Raw genomic sequence first — 13,603 nt, 5'->3', positions numbered from 1 at the left:
TTGAAAGCTAACAATAAAATAATAAGCAAACTAAACACCGAAAACGAACTAATGAGAGAAATGATAGAAAAGTAACGACATTTTTTTACTTCTATTTGGCGTTAGTTTTTTAATTTGTTAACCTTGTTTTAATTTTCCTAGATTTGAAAAATAAAATTGTAATTATATCGTTTTCGAAATCAACACACAAACAATAAATTCGTCGAGGACTGGAGAAACCATGCCTAGACTTATACATTTATGTTCACTTTACCACTTGCAGATTTACAGAAATAAAAGTACTCGCCATCTAGTGGCGGAGGCTCAAAGTAGTTTTGTTATATACAAACTGGTCGAAAATTAGTCTTCATTTTTTGAAACAAATACATTTCTATTTTGATATCATTGAAAATCCACTTGATATTTTTTACTTAATTGTAACATACAAATCCCCAAAAAACGAGCCAATTAAATGAAATGTAATTTAAAACATCATAAAAAAATTTTTTTTGAAAAATTTCTTCTCGAAAATTTTTTTTTTAATAATTTTTTTTTATACTTTGCCGACTAGGTGCTATCGCACCTCTTGATTTTGAATGATCATATTTTGGTCATTGGGCCATTATCAACTTTGAGTATTTCTACCAGAGCGATTGAATGTTTTTTTTTTAACAATAGACAAAAAAAATGCTTTTGAGCCCGTGACTGAGAAAAAATCAATTTAAATCCTTTCATAAAAAATGTACAAACGCAACGACAACGACGACGATCGCGATTTATTATTTAAATGTACCAAAAAAAAGAGACGGAGAGAAAAAAAAATTGTATTTACTTTTCCCATCGTTTTTATAATTGATAATCGCATTAAATGCGCACACACGCATAAAGGAAACGAAACGCACGCGCGCAAGTAGTAGTGATTTATATCTCGTCGTCGGTACAACAATTATAACGAGTATCAACCGTGATGCATGAATTCGTATGGCGTACAAAATTCATTATCGTCTCATTTTTTTTCTCATTCGATCATTACGCCATATCGCGTGGGCCTTTGAGGCAAAGAGTTGCTAATATATGTGCTTCAAAAGACATTATTCTGCATTCAGTGGCGTTTATCTTGTAAATCTCGATATTGTGTTCGATACAAATGAATGGAGATGTCGTGTCGTCGGTAAATCGAGGTTGTTTCATAATGGAATAAAATACTTTGAAGTGACCGATTGTTTACCTTTCGTTAATTGGCGCCTGAAAGTATGCAACCTCTCGTACGATTCATCTCGACGTCTCGAGCAATCGTTAAATAACAGAGTAATACGTACTTAAAAAATAATTGAATATTTATTCAAATCACATGGTACACAAATATTTGTTCAGATCAATAACTTCCGCGTCGTCGTTATACATAAAAAAAAGATCAAAAGTCAATACATATTTTAGAGAGCTACGTTATAGAAAAAAAACTGAAGACATCCGCGTTACTTTCCGTAGATCTCGACGACGAAGTCGATGCCGCGGAACAGCTCGCTCTTGAACTTGATGGTGACGTACTTGAAGCCGACGCCGCCGCCGACTATCTGGGCCGTGGCGCCGTGGCCGTTGTCGTGCTGGTCCAGAGCACGGATCATCGTGATGTTGGAGATGTTGTTGCCGGTGAAGGTGCGCTCGTAGCTCGTCCTGATGCCCAGCGCCGAGACGTCCGCGTCCTTCTGCACGAGCTCGCGCTGAATGAGAAAGTCGTTGGGCTGGCGCACGCCGATCACCAGGTCGTTGCGGGCCTCGGCGAGCGCGGCGACGAGGCAGAGGACGAGCAGCGCCGACAGTTTCATGCTCTTGGACATCTTAGACGAAGCGATGATCTGCGAGAAAAACGAGTACGATGATTTACATTGTAAGCGTTGTGTTATGTTTGTGCGCACGCAGATAATGCAGACGCAGAGAGAGAGAGAGAGAGAGAAAATTACGAAACTCGACCGACCTATTTAGATATTAAACGCCGACGTGATTCGATTACGAACGATTTTTGCGCGCGTCTCGTTGAGTAAAATCGTGCTCGATTACACATTCACAAATGATACGCGGTTGCAGGTGTTTATAATTTAATCGCGCGCGCGCACATCGACATTGACGCGTAGTTTCGACGCGCAATATTCGCCGATCCAGATTCTCGAATTACCCCTACGAGACAAACACATCCGATCTCGATTCGCACTTGCGTACATTCGACAACGTAATTATTTCTTGTTTTTTTTTTTTTGGTTTTTTGTTTTTAAATTCAATGAAATTCGAGTACTCGTATCTCTTTACGTTACACGGAGAAAAACAATAATAAACAAACGGTCACTGCTGGGATCACTCACTTTGTAATATTATTATTATATCTCGACTCTGTGCCGTGCTGCTGCGTGTTCCGTGGAAGACTAGCGACTCGTGACTGAAGCTCACGACGATTCGCAGCCGAGATTTTATATTATGTGTATGAGTATCTAATTTATCCCACACCGAGTGCGACGACGAGTGTGAATGAGTGTGCTCGAGAATGAGAGAGAGACACAGACAGAGACTCGCACTGGACTCGCTTTGTGTATTTACAAAACGAGGTGATGTATACATATATTTAGCTTATGACATCAGCGGCCAATGCAAATCATTTTTTTTTCTATATGAGCTTATATAGTGTTTACAATGCTTGACAGGTATATATTGTGAATGGGACGCGATGAGAAAGCAAAAAAAAAACGTTTGAGTCTTTATTATTATTATTATTATTTTTTTTTCAGTCAGGTAAAATAATATTTCCGAAGGAGCGCTTGGTCAATTTTCGAGCACACGCGCGTTACGAGAAAAAGGACGTCGAATTTTGGGTAAAGGTCGCGCTCGTTGAAGTTGCTCTTTGGCCTCATTTTCGGCCTTATTTATCGCAGATTATAAAGTCACTCGCGATCGTTCTTTGTTCGTATACGTGAAAAAGTAAATACCGGTTCACGATGGATACGAGGATTTTTTTTTTGTCTCTATCTTGTTTCTCATGGATTCATAATAATGTATACGAGACGAGACGATCTAAAACACAATGTGTTTTACTACGAACACGTCTTTTGAATGAATAAACTTGGTTTTTCCTGATGCAACGTGCTTTATATATGCCGGGGAATCGCCCATAATCTTATCTCTCTCGCTCGCTCTTCGATATCGATGTATTACGTTTCAAATCACTCATGCTTGAGATTCTTTTTCTTCTAATCAAGATGTACCGCTTGCAAGTCAAAATCCTATTTTCGAATGGTCATTCTTATGTAATTTATTTCGGGCAGATGGTCTTGAACGATATACCGCTTGATTAATCACGTCAAAATTGAATTACGGGCTATTAGTAGCAAGGTAAGTTTCTTTTTTTTATTTCTATATATCGAATCTCAACACCGGTGGCATTTGATATTGTGTGATTTTTTTTTTCGCACATGAAATAAATTTCTCGAAATCGCAACTGGTCTCGAATGCCAATATTATCTTATCAGTTCGTCTTTTTTTTTCACCAATATTACATACTTTGGGTGCGTTAAGCAGTTCGCGACCATCTCTCGTGTATTACGTTTATACGCGAGTTTCATTCGTGTGCATCGTACCGTCGCGTCGCGCAGTGAAAACAAAATGATCCAAAAACAAGACGAACCCCCCGTCAATCCGTTCGAGAACGGGACGAGCTCTTCGGAAAACTTGTCGAATCAGGCCGGCGGCGTCGCTGCGCGGAGCAGCAGCAGAAGCAACGAGGAAGCAACGGAAAAGCCACCCGTGAATCCGTTCGAGGACGTAGAGGAACCCGCGGATCCGCCGAGGGAGTTCGCACCCGTGGTGAACCGACCGAAGTCAGCGGAAAAAATTTCGGTGCCTTCGGTCGAGCAGAAGCCGGAAGAGGACGAGCCCGCGGGAAATCCTTTCGAAGACGACGAGAAGCAACCGCTGAAGACCGATGAGGAAGGAAAAGAGGATGTACAATTGACCGCGACGCCGGTCGACGATCCTCCGTATCATGGTATGTACAATATTGTCGAAGCGAGTATAAATGAGAATGAATTTTGTAATAATTATTTTTTTTCAAATTAAGTACCTGGAGTGACTTATTCTACCGAGCCAATAAGCCTCGTTTGTCAGAAGTGCAAAAAGACGGTGATGTCGGAAATTCGCAACGTTCCTTCCTGGAAGAATCGGATGGCGGCCCAGTTACTGTGCTATATATGGTTCGTTCGTTTGACAATCATTTTGTCACCATGAAATTTGGAGTGTAAAAATAAAAGTATTTTTTTTTGTTTCGCAGTTGCTGCTGTTTATCTCCGTGCGCCTATTGCGATAAAGATCTGCAAGAAAAGAAGCATTATTGTCCGGACTGTCATAGCTTCTTGGGAGTGTATGCCAAGTGAGATTACTTTTCGAAAAAGACAAACCCTAGTGTAGTTGTTTTCAATTCTTAATATTAGTTCATTAAGATTTTTGACTCGTTATTTATATGTGCGAATGTAAAATGATTTGACTTATATTATTGAAATGTTGCGTCGAATTCATGTAAGAACGTTATCATATAATATGTCGTTTAGAAAATAAATTGTTTGAATAATGAACGTTCAGCATCTGTTCCTGATATCCTAATTTACGATTCGTCGATTGTAATTAAATCTTTTCACCTTGATTTACGATGCTTTCAATAGTAGCTTTCAAAATTGATAATTCGAATGGAATTATTCAAGAACGCCTGGCCGTATGCAACACGATATGATCCGAAGCAATTTTTCAAAGTTATGTGTCAATCGTCGAAATAATTATACTTTTCGATTCGTTTTTATTAATAATTCAATTGAAAAACGTTCAAAGAACTAATCTTTTGGTATTTAATGATTTAAATTCGTAAATTTTCAAATTATAAATATCGTGCAAAAAAGTCGTCATACTTAATTTTTAAAATAAATTTTTAAAGGTGTAGCTATTTAAATAGTTACGAGAAAAAAAATAATGCACTTAATTGTATTTGTACACGATTGAACAGCTAAAAAAGTCACGATTCATTAATATTGACTTTTTTTCAAACTTCGAGTTTTGTTATATGAAAGTTTCAATTATTCACGAGTGTTTGCATATTCAATCAATTTAGACAGCATACATATTATTATGAGTGCTTTTTATATTCTTTTATTGTTCATTTTCTTTAAAAATATCCATGCTGAACCCGAGCCTCAGCTGAAACATCTACCCACGGTAAATTAACCTATATTAAAGTGTAGTTTTATAAGTTTCACAGTCAATTTTACAACGTCACTTGCATTTAGATTGCTTCAGCAGTACAGGAGGTTTGTTTAGGTAACTTCAGACCCATTTCTACTGATAAATATTGTGATATAGTGAGTTCCGTTTTGGAAATAGTTTTCCTTTCATCGTGTACCAGAGTCGAAAGTTTTTGTCCAGGTTTCAAACCGATATGCAGAGTAAGTTCGGAACTAAATTTAATCGATATTCTAGAAGTTTAAAATTATTATCATAAACCTTGTTAACTACGAAATTATTATCATAAACCTTTGAACACTTATAGAAATTACTGACCAATGGTATTTGCCAAGATCTTTTTATAAACGTTACCATCGGAGATAAGCCGGCAACAACATTGGTAAGCAGTAACTACTGCATAATAAAACATCGACTGCAGCAGATAAATTAACTTTCAGGGTTACTTCCTTTTGCGCGAAGGGTGTCTGAAATCTCAAGATGTAATGCAAAGTATAACCGACTTTGTAAACATAAGCATAGAAGCTGTTTTCGATCGACAGAAAGCATGCGAGAATTTGGGAGAGAACGTCGAGAGAGTTTGCGTTGATTTCGTACACAAAGAGGCATGTCCTCGAATTACCAAAGCTTTTTCAAAAACATGCGAGGTAATTAAAATGGGAAGGCTAATACTTGCATTGAAAAAGTAGTAAATTATATGTTATTGAAATGTTTATTACTTATTTTTTTTTGCAGAGTGTACTTGACAATTTTGTATGTAAAGTACATCCAGGAAAAATTGATTGGCCAACTTTTTCAGATTTTTGGAATGCAATTACTGGGTGAAAATTAAAGTTTCAGATATCTTAAAATCTTGCATTTTCAAGTTTTACAAGTGATAATATTCAAAATAATTTTAAAAATATTATTACGCTACTTTCAAATATGTTTTATTCGCAGAACTGTAAGATTATGAATAATGAAAACTTTATTATTAAGATTATTATTAATTTTATTATTAAGATTTTTGAGTTGATTGTTATTTATATTGGCATAGATCACGCAGTCGGAATTAGGCAAGAAACTATTTGTTGATTTGTTTTTGTTGTCAGGTTGTAGGAGGATGAAAATAAATATGCAAATGATAGATATGATAATATCAAATTTACAGTTTTATTTAGAATCGTCGATGATGGTGTTGACACACTCACACATATTTTATCTTAATAAGTTATACATTAGTCAAAGGATGAGTCATTATAATATTATAATATTATAATATTAATTTATAATATTAAGTCATTTGGATAGCTCGTGCGATAAGACGTCCCAAGTCAAGTCAAACAATTTTCTCTGTGCCTCTATTTATGCAGGCTTCTATGAATGTATTTTTAGATTTCATGTAATATTTTCAATATAATATTTTTCGTTAATTTTAATTCACTAAGCTATAGTATACTTTGTTCCACGTATTTGTTGCAATCTTGTTGAGGATTTTTTCTGTCAGGAACGGACTTATGGATATTCCTTCTGTATTTACTCGTTGTCCTACTGCTCCTCGTAAGATGGTGTTCATTACAGCTCCTCTCTCCAGTGGAAATACTATTAAGTTACGCGATTTCTTGGTGTCTATTCCGCTGTATATGCCACCAATTGCTAGTGACTCGGCGCTGATGAGTTTTCATGCAGGTGTCATTTTTGGCGCCAATATTTCTGGCGCGGGTGCAGTTATGACATAGTTAACAAGTGTCATTGGTCGCTATACATATCACACACAAACACTCATTCTCACACTGTTTTATCCCATCTCACAGATGTTCCTTGGTTGATTGACGTCTCGATGAAGGCTGGATCACGCAGATGCACTTGCTCGGGCAGTTACAATGAATTATTCGCACATCATACCCGTTGAATGAAAAAATATATTTCAAGTCCCATTGCTGACGATTTGCCTGAGCATAAGTACAGCGTTGGACAATACTTTTCGTTGAAAAACTAACGAACGTTTAATCACATTTTCGAAAGATTCAAAATCTAAGAGTCTACAGTAACGAATGGTGACTGAATGTACACCGTATAAGAGATCGGAAATTGCAGAGCTTGCGTATAATGGATTGATACGCGCCTTAAAAAATTTGAGAAACCACTGAGCGAACGATCCTCTTTTACTAGAGGTTTTATACACCTTAACTTCATCCCCGCCTGGGGATATGGGTCAATAATTGACACATCTCCTGCAAGCGCGCATATACTAATGGACCCCGGGCCGCTCTTTTCCCGAAATCAGTGAAGTCGTGGTCACCGCAGTTTTATAGCTTTTCTCAGATATTCATTCATACTAGCGACAGTGCATGGTAATTTCTCTGCCGTGATAATCATATTTTCGTAAGATTTTAATTAACAGAGACATAAAAAATAATTGACGAATGAAGGCCGCTCAATTCGGCATTGTTTACGCTGGTCGCGCGTGTTTCAGAATTATGTTACTTTCGAACTGTCACGCGTGTCATCGGAATGTTTAATTATGTCATTTTGAAAATGAATAGTTCAAAGGATGTACATTCGGCATCTCTTAAATGAGTTTATTATGCAACGATTTATTTATTATAATTAAATGTAGACAATTTAACTTACGATGCTTTCAATAGTATTTGTAAATTCAAAGTTGACAATTCGATTGCAAATACGTAAGCACGCCTGGCCGTATGCAACACGTTATGATCCGAAGCAATTTCTAAAATGCATACGTTATTCATCAAAATATTTATAATTTTCGATTCGTTTGCAGTAATATTTCAGTTTAAAAACATTCAAAGAAATATAATTTTGGCCTTCAATGGTTTAAATTTGTGAATTTTAAAATTATAAAGATCGTGAAAAAATGTTTCCTGCTTATAAATTTTAAAATAAAGTTTTATTGGTGCTGTAATAGAAACAATCACGAGAAAAAAAGTATTGCACGAAATTACACTTTTAACGACTGAATAACTAACGAAATCTCGATTTATAAACATTGAATTCTTTTCAAACTTCGAGTTTTGAACTTGCAGTCAATCTGAAAACTTCGGATTATTCACAAGATCTATTTCGGATTATTACAGATTATTTTGAACAACATTCATATTACTATGAGAGCTTTTTATATTATTTTATTTTGTATTTTCTTCAAAAAAATCGATGCCGAACCCAAGCCCGATTTACCTACGGTAATTGAGCACAATTAAAAATTTAGTTTTGTAAGTTTCACAGTTGATTTTTTAACGTAATTTGCTTTCAGTTATCTTCAGCAGTAAAGGACATTTGTAAAGGTACCTTCAAGCCTATTTCCATTGGTGCATTTTGCGATAAGGCGAGTTCCACTTTGGAAGGAACTTTCATCTCATCGTGTTTCAAAGTCGAAAATATATGTCAAGGTTTCCAACCATTATGCAAAGTAAGTTATTAATTTGATCAATGTTTCTGATATTTGAAATTCTTTGTATGCTCCTTTGAAAACTTACAGGCAATACTAACTGATGGTATCTGCAAAGATCTTTTCACAAACGTTACCATCGGAGATAAGCCGACAAAATCATTGGTAAGTATTAGCCGTATTCCCTATTGCTGCATAAAAAAATATCCACTGCACGGATGAATTATTTTTCAGGGTTACACAATTTTGCATGAAACGTGCCTGAAATCTCAAGATGTAGTACAAACCGTAACCAAATATCTGAACATGAACATAGACGCTCTTTTAGATCGCGACGTAGCATGCCGAGACTTGACCAGGACCGTCAGAAGTGTTTGCCGTAAGTTCGTAAATAAGGAGGCATGCAGTCCTCGTATTATCCCTAAAGAGTTCATAGAACAATGCAAGGTAATTAAAATGGGAAAGTTAACAATCGGGAATGAAAAATATGTTAATTACATTATTTCACATTTTTATTTGCAGAGTGTGCTTGACGTTTATGTGTGTAAAATACGTCCAGGACAAACCCCAGAGGGGACGAGTCCTTCAGCTATTTTCGGTAGTATTCTGAGTGGTTTGGGTATAAATTTGGGTAAAAAATGAAATTTTACGCTATTTTCAAACATGTTCTAATCACAGATTTGTATGATTATAAAGAATAAAAATGTTACATATTCCTGACATTAATTAGTTAAGAGAAAATAGAGCCTGTATATTTTAATTTATACTCTAGATATCCCAATTTTTCCAATCTTTAGTGACTGCTTAAAATTTAATATTTACATTCCTTCAGCTGACAATAAATAAGAAGATTACACAGTTATGTCGAATTAATGAACAAAATTTATTATTTTTAAGAGTCAGATTCTGCAGATTTTATACGTCATCAAAGTGAAGGAACGAATAGAAAAAAAAGAGTAAATATTTGTTTTCCTATTGATATGCAGCATTTAAGTGAAAACTCAAACTGTATAAGAATTTACAGCCATTCGACGAAAGGATAAACTTTAGATGAGATTTCGAAACAAGCTGTTAAGCTTGGGACAAAAACAATTTTTCTAAAATGATGCATATAATTCGCGTAGTAAAAAATTAATACACAGGTAATCAGTCCAAATGACCTAATTACGTTCTAATTTCAATTCATAAACCAAATTATCAATAAATGTCTGCACAATTTTTATTGAAATTTCAGAAAAATACATGTGTAAGTATCTATACATATTTACAACTGTTAATCATCACTTATTCTCGCGATTGTCACACGCGAAATCTTTGCAACCCTAGTGCATTTGCTTTTCACGTCTGAGCAATTGCACTTTTTGTCTGAATTTTTTTTCGCACTTGTCGCATGGGTAGTTGTCGCGACCACAGTGAACGGTTTTTCGGTGTCTAGTCAAACTATATGGTCTCCCAAATTTCTTCTCACATTTTTCGCACACATAATCTTTTTGGTCTTCGTGTACTGTCTTTTGGTGTATACGCAAAACCCATCTGTGTCCGAATTTCTTCTCACAATTGACGCATGCGTAATCATTGCGACCTTGGTGGACTATTTTCGTAGGCCATGAAGGTCTTAAAGCGTAATCTTTAAGACCTTCATGGGCTGTCTTTTGGTGGATGAGCAAATTATCAGTATTTCCAAATTTCTTTTCGCATTTGTCACATGCGTAATCTTTGCGACCATCATGTACTGTTTTTTGGTGCCTCAAAAAACCTGACTTACTTCCAAATTTGTAATCACACTTGTCACATGCGAAATCTTTGCGACCTTCGTGGACTGTCTTTTGGTGGAGAAGCAATTGAGGCTTTTGTCCGAATTTATTTTCACACTTGTCACAAGCGAAATTTTTCCGACCCTCGTGAATTAATTCTTTGTGTCTAAGCAAATGCAGTTTTCGTCCGAATTTCTTCTCACACTTATCGCATGTGTAATCTTTGCGACCTTCGTGAACTGTCTTTTGGTGAATGAACAAATTTGATTTTAGTGTAAATTTCTTCTCGCATTTATTGCATGCGTAATCTTTGAGACTCCCGTGTACCGCCCTCGTCTGCGACAGCAAACAATGTTTAGTATTAAATCTCTTCGCGCACATTTCACACAAGTAATTTTTGAAAACTTCGTGGAATATTTTTTTTGTGCTTGAGTAAAGATGATTTATTTTCAAATTTTCTATCGCACTTGTTGCACGTCAAATCTTCGCGATCTTTGTGTACCAACTTTTGATGCGTAAACAAACTTGATTCTTTCACAAATTTCTTTTCGCACTGAACGCATGCAAAATCTTTGCTGCTTTTTTGTTCTGATAATTGGTGTCTACTCAAATGACTTCGGAACCCGAATTTTTTTTCGCGCTTGTCACATGAAAAGTTATTTTGTTTATAGTGAATTGTTTCTCGGTGTGTTATCATGCTTGATTTAAGTGCAAACGCCTCCTTGTAATTATCACAAACGTGTTTTTTTCGTCTGAAACAACAATGTCGTGATCACTTGAGTTGACGTTTGAGACAATTTCATCGGATTTCTTCTCACTTTTATCCATTTTGGTGCCTCAAATAAAAGACAGATTGAACGGGTAAAATTTATCTATTGGTATTATATGGCTTGATATTTCGAGAAAGATAATATTTAAACTAATTTGTATATACTATAATTATGATCAGTATGACTAGGAAATATGTCAAAATCGTTTATGATCACATTGTTTACAATCAAGTCACCAATTTATCATTTTATACATTGTTCTTAAAACTTTCATAACAATTTTAAATTTTAACATGTCTACGATTCCTTCGAGGAATATTTCGACCTTCTCAAACTAAGTACTAGTGCAACGTTCGTTGCACAAAGCTGAGCGAAGTTAGGTGATGAAGTGCGGTACTATTAAATTATTTCCTTCTTCCAATCCAATCCAATCAAGAGGTGGTCTAGAGACTGTAAATTCATCATTTATTTATTACTTAAACTTAAATATCATGCGAGTACTCAAAAAACTCGGAAAAATTCGAGTACCCGAAAAAACTCGAGTATTTGAAAAAAACTCGAGTACTTGAATTTTCCCGACTCGACTCGAACTCGAAAACCATTGCTAGCAAGTCATAGTTATCATATTTGATTTATATTGAAGTATGTTTGATAAATATTGACTTCTTTGGTGCTCAATTTTGCCGTGGGCGTTGAGCCAACCCCACATTTTTTTGAAATTTATGATGTCACTGCTAGCTTCTATTAGCAATTCAAGACAAGTGCGTAGAAAAGTTAAAATTTCGAATTTTCAAATTTTAAAAAGAAAAAGAACGTGCCCAAAAGTTTCATACTTAATTTTAAAATAGTTTTTAGAGCTATAATAATTGAGTCGATTATAAGGAAAAAGTATTTCGGGTAATTTCATTTTAACGCGATGAACCGACTAAAAAAGTCACGATTTATCAATTTCAAAATATTTGTTTCGAATTTCCAGTTCTAAGTTGCACTTAGTCCAACAATTTTCTATAATTCACTCGTGTTTTCAAATTCAATTATTTCAAGTAAAAAACATAATGAGGGTTTTTTCTGTTCTTTTGTTTTTCATTTTATTGAAAAAAACATATGCCGAACCAAACTCGGTACATGAATTTGAATAACAATAATTTTGTTGTTGTAAATCTCAGAGTTAATGTTGTAACACCTTGTTATCAGATCTCCACGACAGTGGAGGAAGTTTGTCGAGGTACCTACAAGCCTGACTCGGCTGAAGCTTTTTGTGAAGTTTTGAGTTCGACTTTAAATACAATGTTTACCCATGGATGCAACCAAATCGAAACCTACTGTCAAGATTACCAAGACTTGTGCAAAGTAAGTTGGAGATTTAATTTGTTAGATTGAACAGTTACATTATCAAAATTATTATTGTTTGCATTGAAAACTTAGAAATTCATAACCGACGGTATTTGCAAAGATTTTTTCGTTACCGTTGGCGTCAATGATACAAAGTCACTGGTAAGTAGTAAAATAACCATTTCACCTCCTGCTGCGTGAAAAAACATCGATAGTTAAAGCTGAATCAACTTTTAGGGTCACAAACTCATGTACGACGGATGCCTAAGTGCGCATGATGCATTTGAAGTCACTTCCAATTTTATGAACAAAAACGTCAATGGTCTTTTTGATACACGTGACGCATGCGAACAACTGACCGTCGAAATCGAAAAGGTTTGCACCACTTTTGTATACACGCAGGCGTGTCCTCGTACAACTGACAATGACATACTCAGAAAAGTCTGCGAGGTAAGTAAAATTGCAAAGCTTAATTTAGTCCGTCTAAAGGAGATAAAACTTCACTATTAAAACTATTGTATTTTCTTTGCAGATTACAGTTGACACTACTTTGTGCAAAAGGATGAAAGAATTTGGTATGTTAGGATGGTTAGGCGTAGGAAAAAAATGAGCTTTCCATAATGATAGCATGTATAAATTGTAGTGCCAGTGAGATATGAAACATCCTTTCAAACAAATTATTTAATTTGAAAAATCGAAACTTTGCAACGAAGTTTACTTCTTTTTTCTATAAACAACCATATTTTTTTAAATAAGCATCAAATCTTGAATCTGAGCTCGAATCCTGAAATGGCACAAACCTTACGTCAAATTATGTATTCACGGAGTTTTTTTTTATGACTCGAAACATAGAAATAGATGGTAAATTGAAGCAAAGCGAATTTTATCATTTTGAGCGTAGAATCATTCTTTGTAAATAAAACTAAAATAAAATTGAAACACAAAAGTTTATTCATTAGCATGACATAAAAAATTGACATTTGTGGTGCTATGTTTGGACATGTGAGTCAAGAAATGTGAATGATATTAAGAAGTTCAATCTTTATTTATGTACAGTTGTTATTCAAATATAAACTATACTAAAATAAACTCCAAAAATCTCAATCATG

General features: G+C 35.3%; 4 protein-coding genes across 4 annotated transcripts; 3 read left to right on the top strand and 1 right to left on the bottom strand.

The window, feature by feature from the left end:
• Positions 1–1,298: 1,298 nt before the first annotated feature.
• LOC106657578 (probable salivary secreted peptide) lies at positions 1,299–2,446 on the bottom strand. The gene is made up of 2 exons (XM_014379172.2): positions 2,337–2,446; positions 1,299–1,835 (listed from the first exon to the last, which is right to left on the bottom strand). The coding sequence occupies exon 2, from the start codon at positions 1,815–1,817 to the stop codon at positions 1,455–1,457; it is 363 nt and encodes a 120-aa protein (XP_014234658.1). The 5' UTR covers positions 1,818–1,835; positions 2,337–2,446; the 3' UTR covers positions 1,299–1,454.
• A 746-nt stretch (positions 2,447–3,192) lies between these two features.
• On the top strand, positions 3,193–4,416 carry LOC106657565 (cell death-inducing p53-target protein 1-like). Its single transcript, XM_014379153.1, has 4 exons — positions 3,193–3,357; positions 3,544–4,009; positions 4,082–4,214; positions 4,292–4,416. Exons 2-4 carry the CDS (start codon positions 3,628–3,630, stop codon positions 4,392–4,394), a joined length of 618 nt encoding a protein of 205 aa, XP_014234639.1. The 5' UTR covers positions 3,193–3,357; positions 3,544–3,627; the 3' UTR covers positions 4,395–4,416.
• A 689-nt stretch (positions 4,417–5,105) lies between these two features.
• Positions 5,106–6,081, top strand: LOC111694390. The gene is made up of 5 exons (XM_023462368.1): positions 5,106–5,223; positions 5,295–5,450; positions 5,555–5,629; positions 5,688–5,894; positions 5,983–6,081. Exons 1-5 carry the CDS (start codon positions 5,137–5,139, stop codon positions 6,070–6,072), a joined length of 615 nt encoding a protein of 204 aa, XP_023318136.1. The 5' UTR covers positions 5,106–5,136; the 3' UTR covers positions 6,073–6,081.
• A 2,191-nt stretch (positions 6,082–8,272) lies between these two features.
• LOC106657526 lies at positions 8,273–9,360 on the top strand. The gene is made up of 5 exons (XM_023462212.1): positions 8,273–8,432; positions 8,504–8,659; positions 8,729–8,803; positions 8,873–9,085; positions 9,161–9,360. The coding sequence occupies exons 1-5, from the start codon at positions 8,355–8,357 to the stop codon at positions 9,278–9,280; spliced, it is 642 nt and encodes a 213-aa protein (XP_023317980.1). The 5' UTR covers positions 8,273–8,354; the 3' UTR covers positions 9,281–9,360.
• The last annotated feature ends 4,243 nt before the right edge of the window (positions 9,361–13,603 follow it).

Source organism: Trichogramma pretiosum, unplaced genomic scaffold (assembly GCF_000599845.2).
Source record: "Trichogramma pretiosum strain Unisexual culture from Peru unplaced genomic scaffold, Tpre_2.0 scaffold86, whole genome shotgun sequence".
NCBI lineage: Eukaryota > Metazoa > Arthropoda > Insecta > Hymenoptera > Trichogrammatidae > Trichogramma > Trichogramma pretiosum.
Note: the sequence above shows the minus strand (reverse complement) of the source record. Positions and strands in the feature narration are given on the sequence as shown.

What these genes read in the sequence shown, in the direction of transcription:
- LOC106657578 (XM_014379172.2), bottom strand. Translation starts at nt 1,817, where the DNA reads ATGTCCAAGAGCATGAAACTGTCGGCGCTGCTCGTCCTCTGCCTCGTC.
- LOC106657565 (XM_014379153.1), top strand. Translation starts at nt 3,628, where the DNA reads ATGATCCAAAAACAAGACGAACCCCCCGTCAATCCGTTCGAGAACGGG. An exon ending in CGACGATCCTCCGTATCATG is followed by an intron (nt 4,010 to 4,081) that starts GTATGTACAATA and finishes TTTCAAATTAAG; the next exon opens with TACCTGGAGTGACTTATTCT. An exon ending in CAGTTACTGTGCTATATATG is followed by an intron (nt 4,215 to 4,291) that starts GTTCGTTCGTTT and finishes TTTGTTTCGCAG; the next exon opens with TTGCTGCTGTTTATCTCCGT.
- LOC111694390 (XM_023462368.1), top strand. Translation starts at nt 5,137, where the DNA reads ATGAGTGCTTTTTATATTCTTTTATTGTTCATTTTCTTTAAAAATATC. An exon ending in AGCTGAAACATCTACCCACG is followed by an intron (nt 5,224 to 5,294) that starts GTAAATTAACCT and finishes ACTTGCATTTAG; the next exon opens with ATTGCTTCAGCAGTACAGGA. An exon ending in GTTTCAAACCGATATGCAGA is followed by an intron (nt 5,451 to 5,554) that starts GTAAGTTCGGAA and finishes GAACACTTATAG; the next exon opens with AAATTACTGACCAATGGTAT.
- LOC106657526 (XM_023462212.1), top strand. Translation starts at nt 8,355, where the DNA reads ATGAGAGCTTTTTATATTATTTTATTTTGTATTTTCTTCAAAAAAATC. An exon ending in CCAAGCCCGATTTACCTACG is followed by an intron (nt 8,433 to 8,503) that starts GTAATTGAGCAC and finishes ATTTGCTTTCAG; the next exon opens with TTATCTTCAGCAGTAAAGGA. An exon ending in GTTTCCAACCATTATGCAAA is followed by an intron (nt 8,660 to 8,728) that starts GTAAGTTATTAA and finishes GAAAACTTACAG; the next exon opens with GCAATACTAACTGATGGTAT.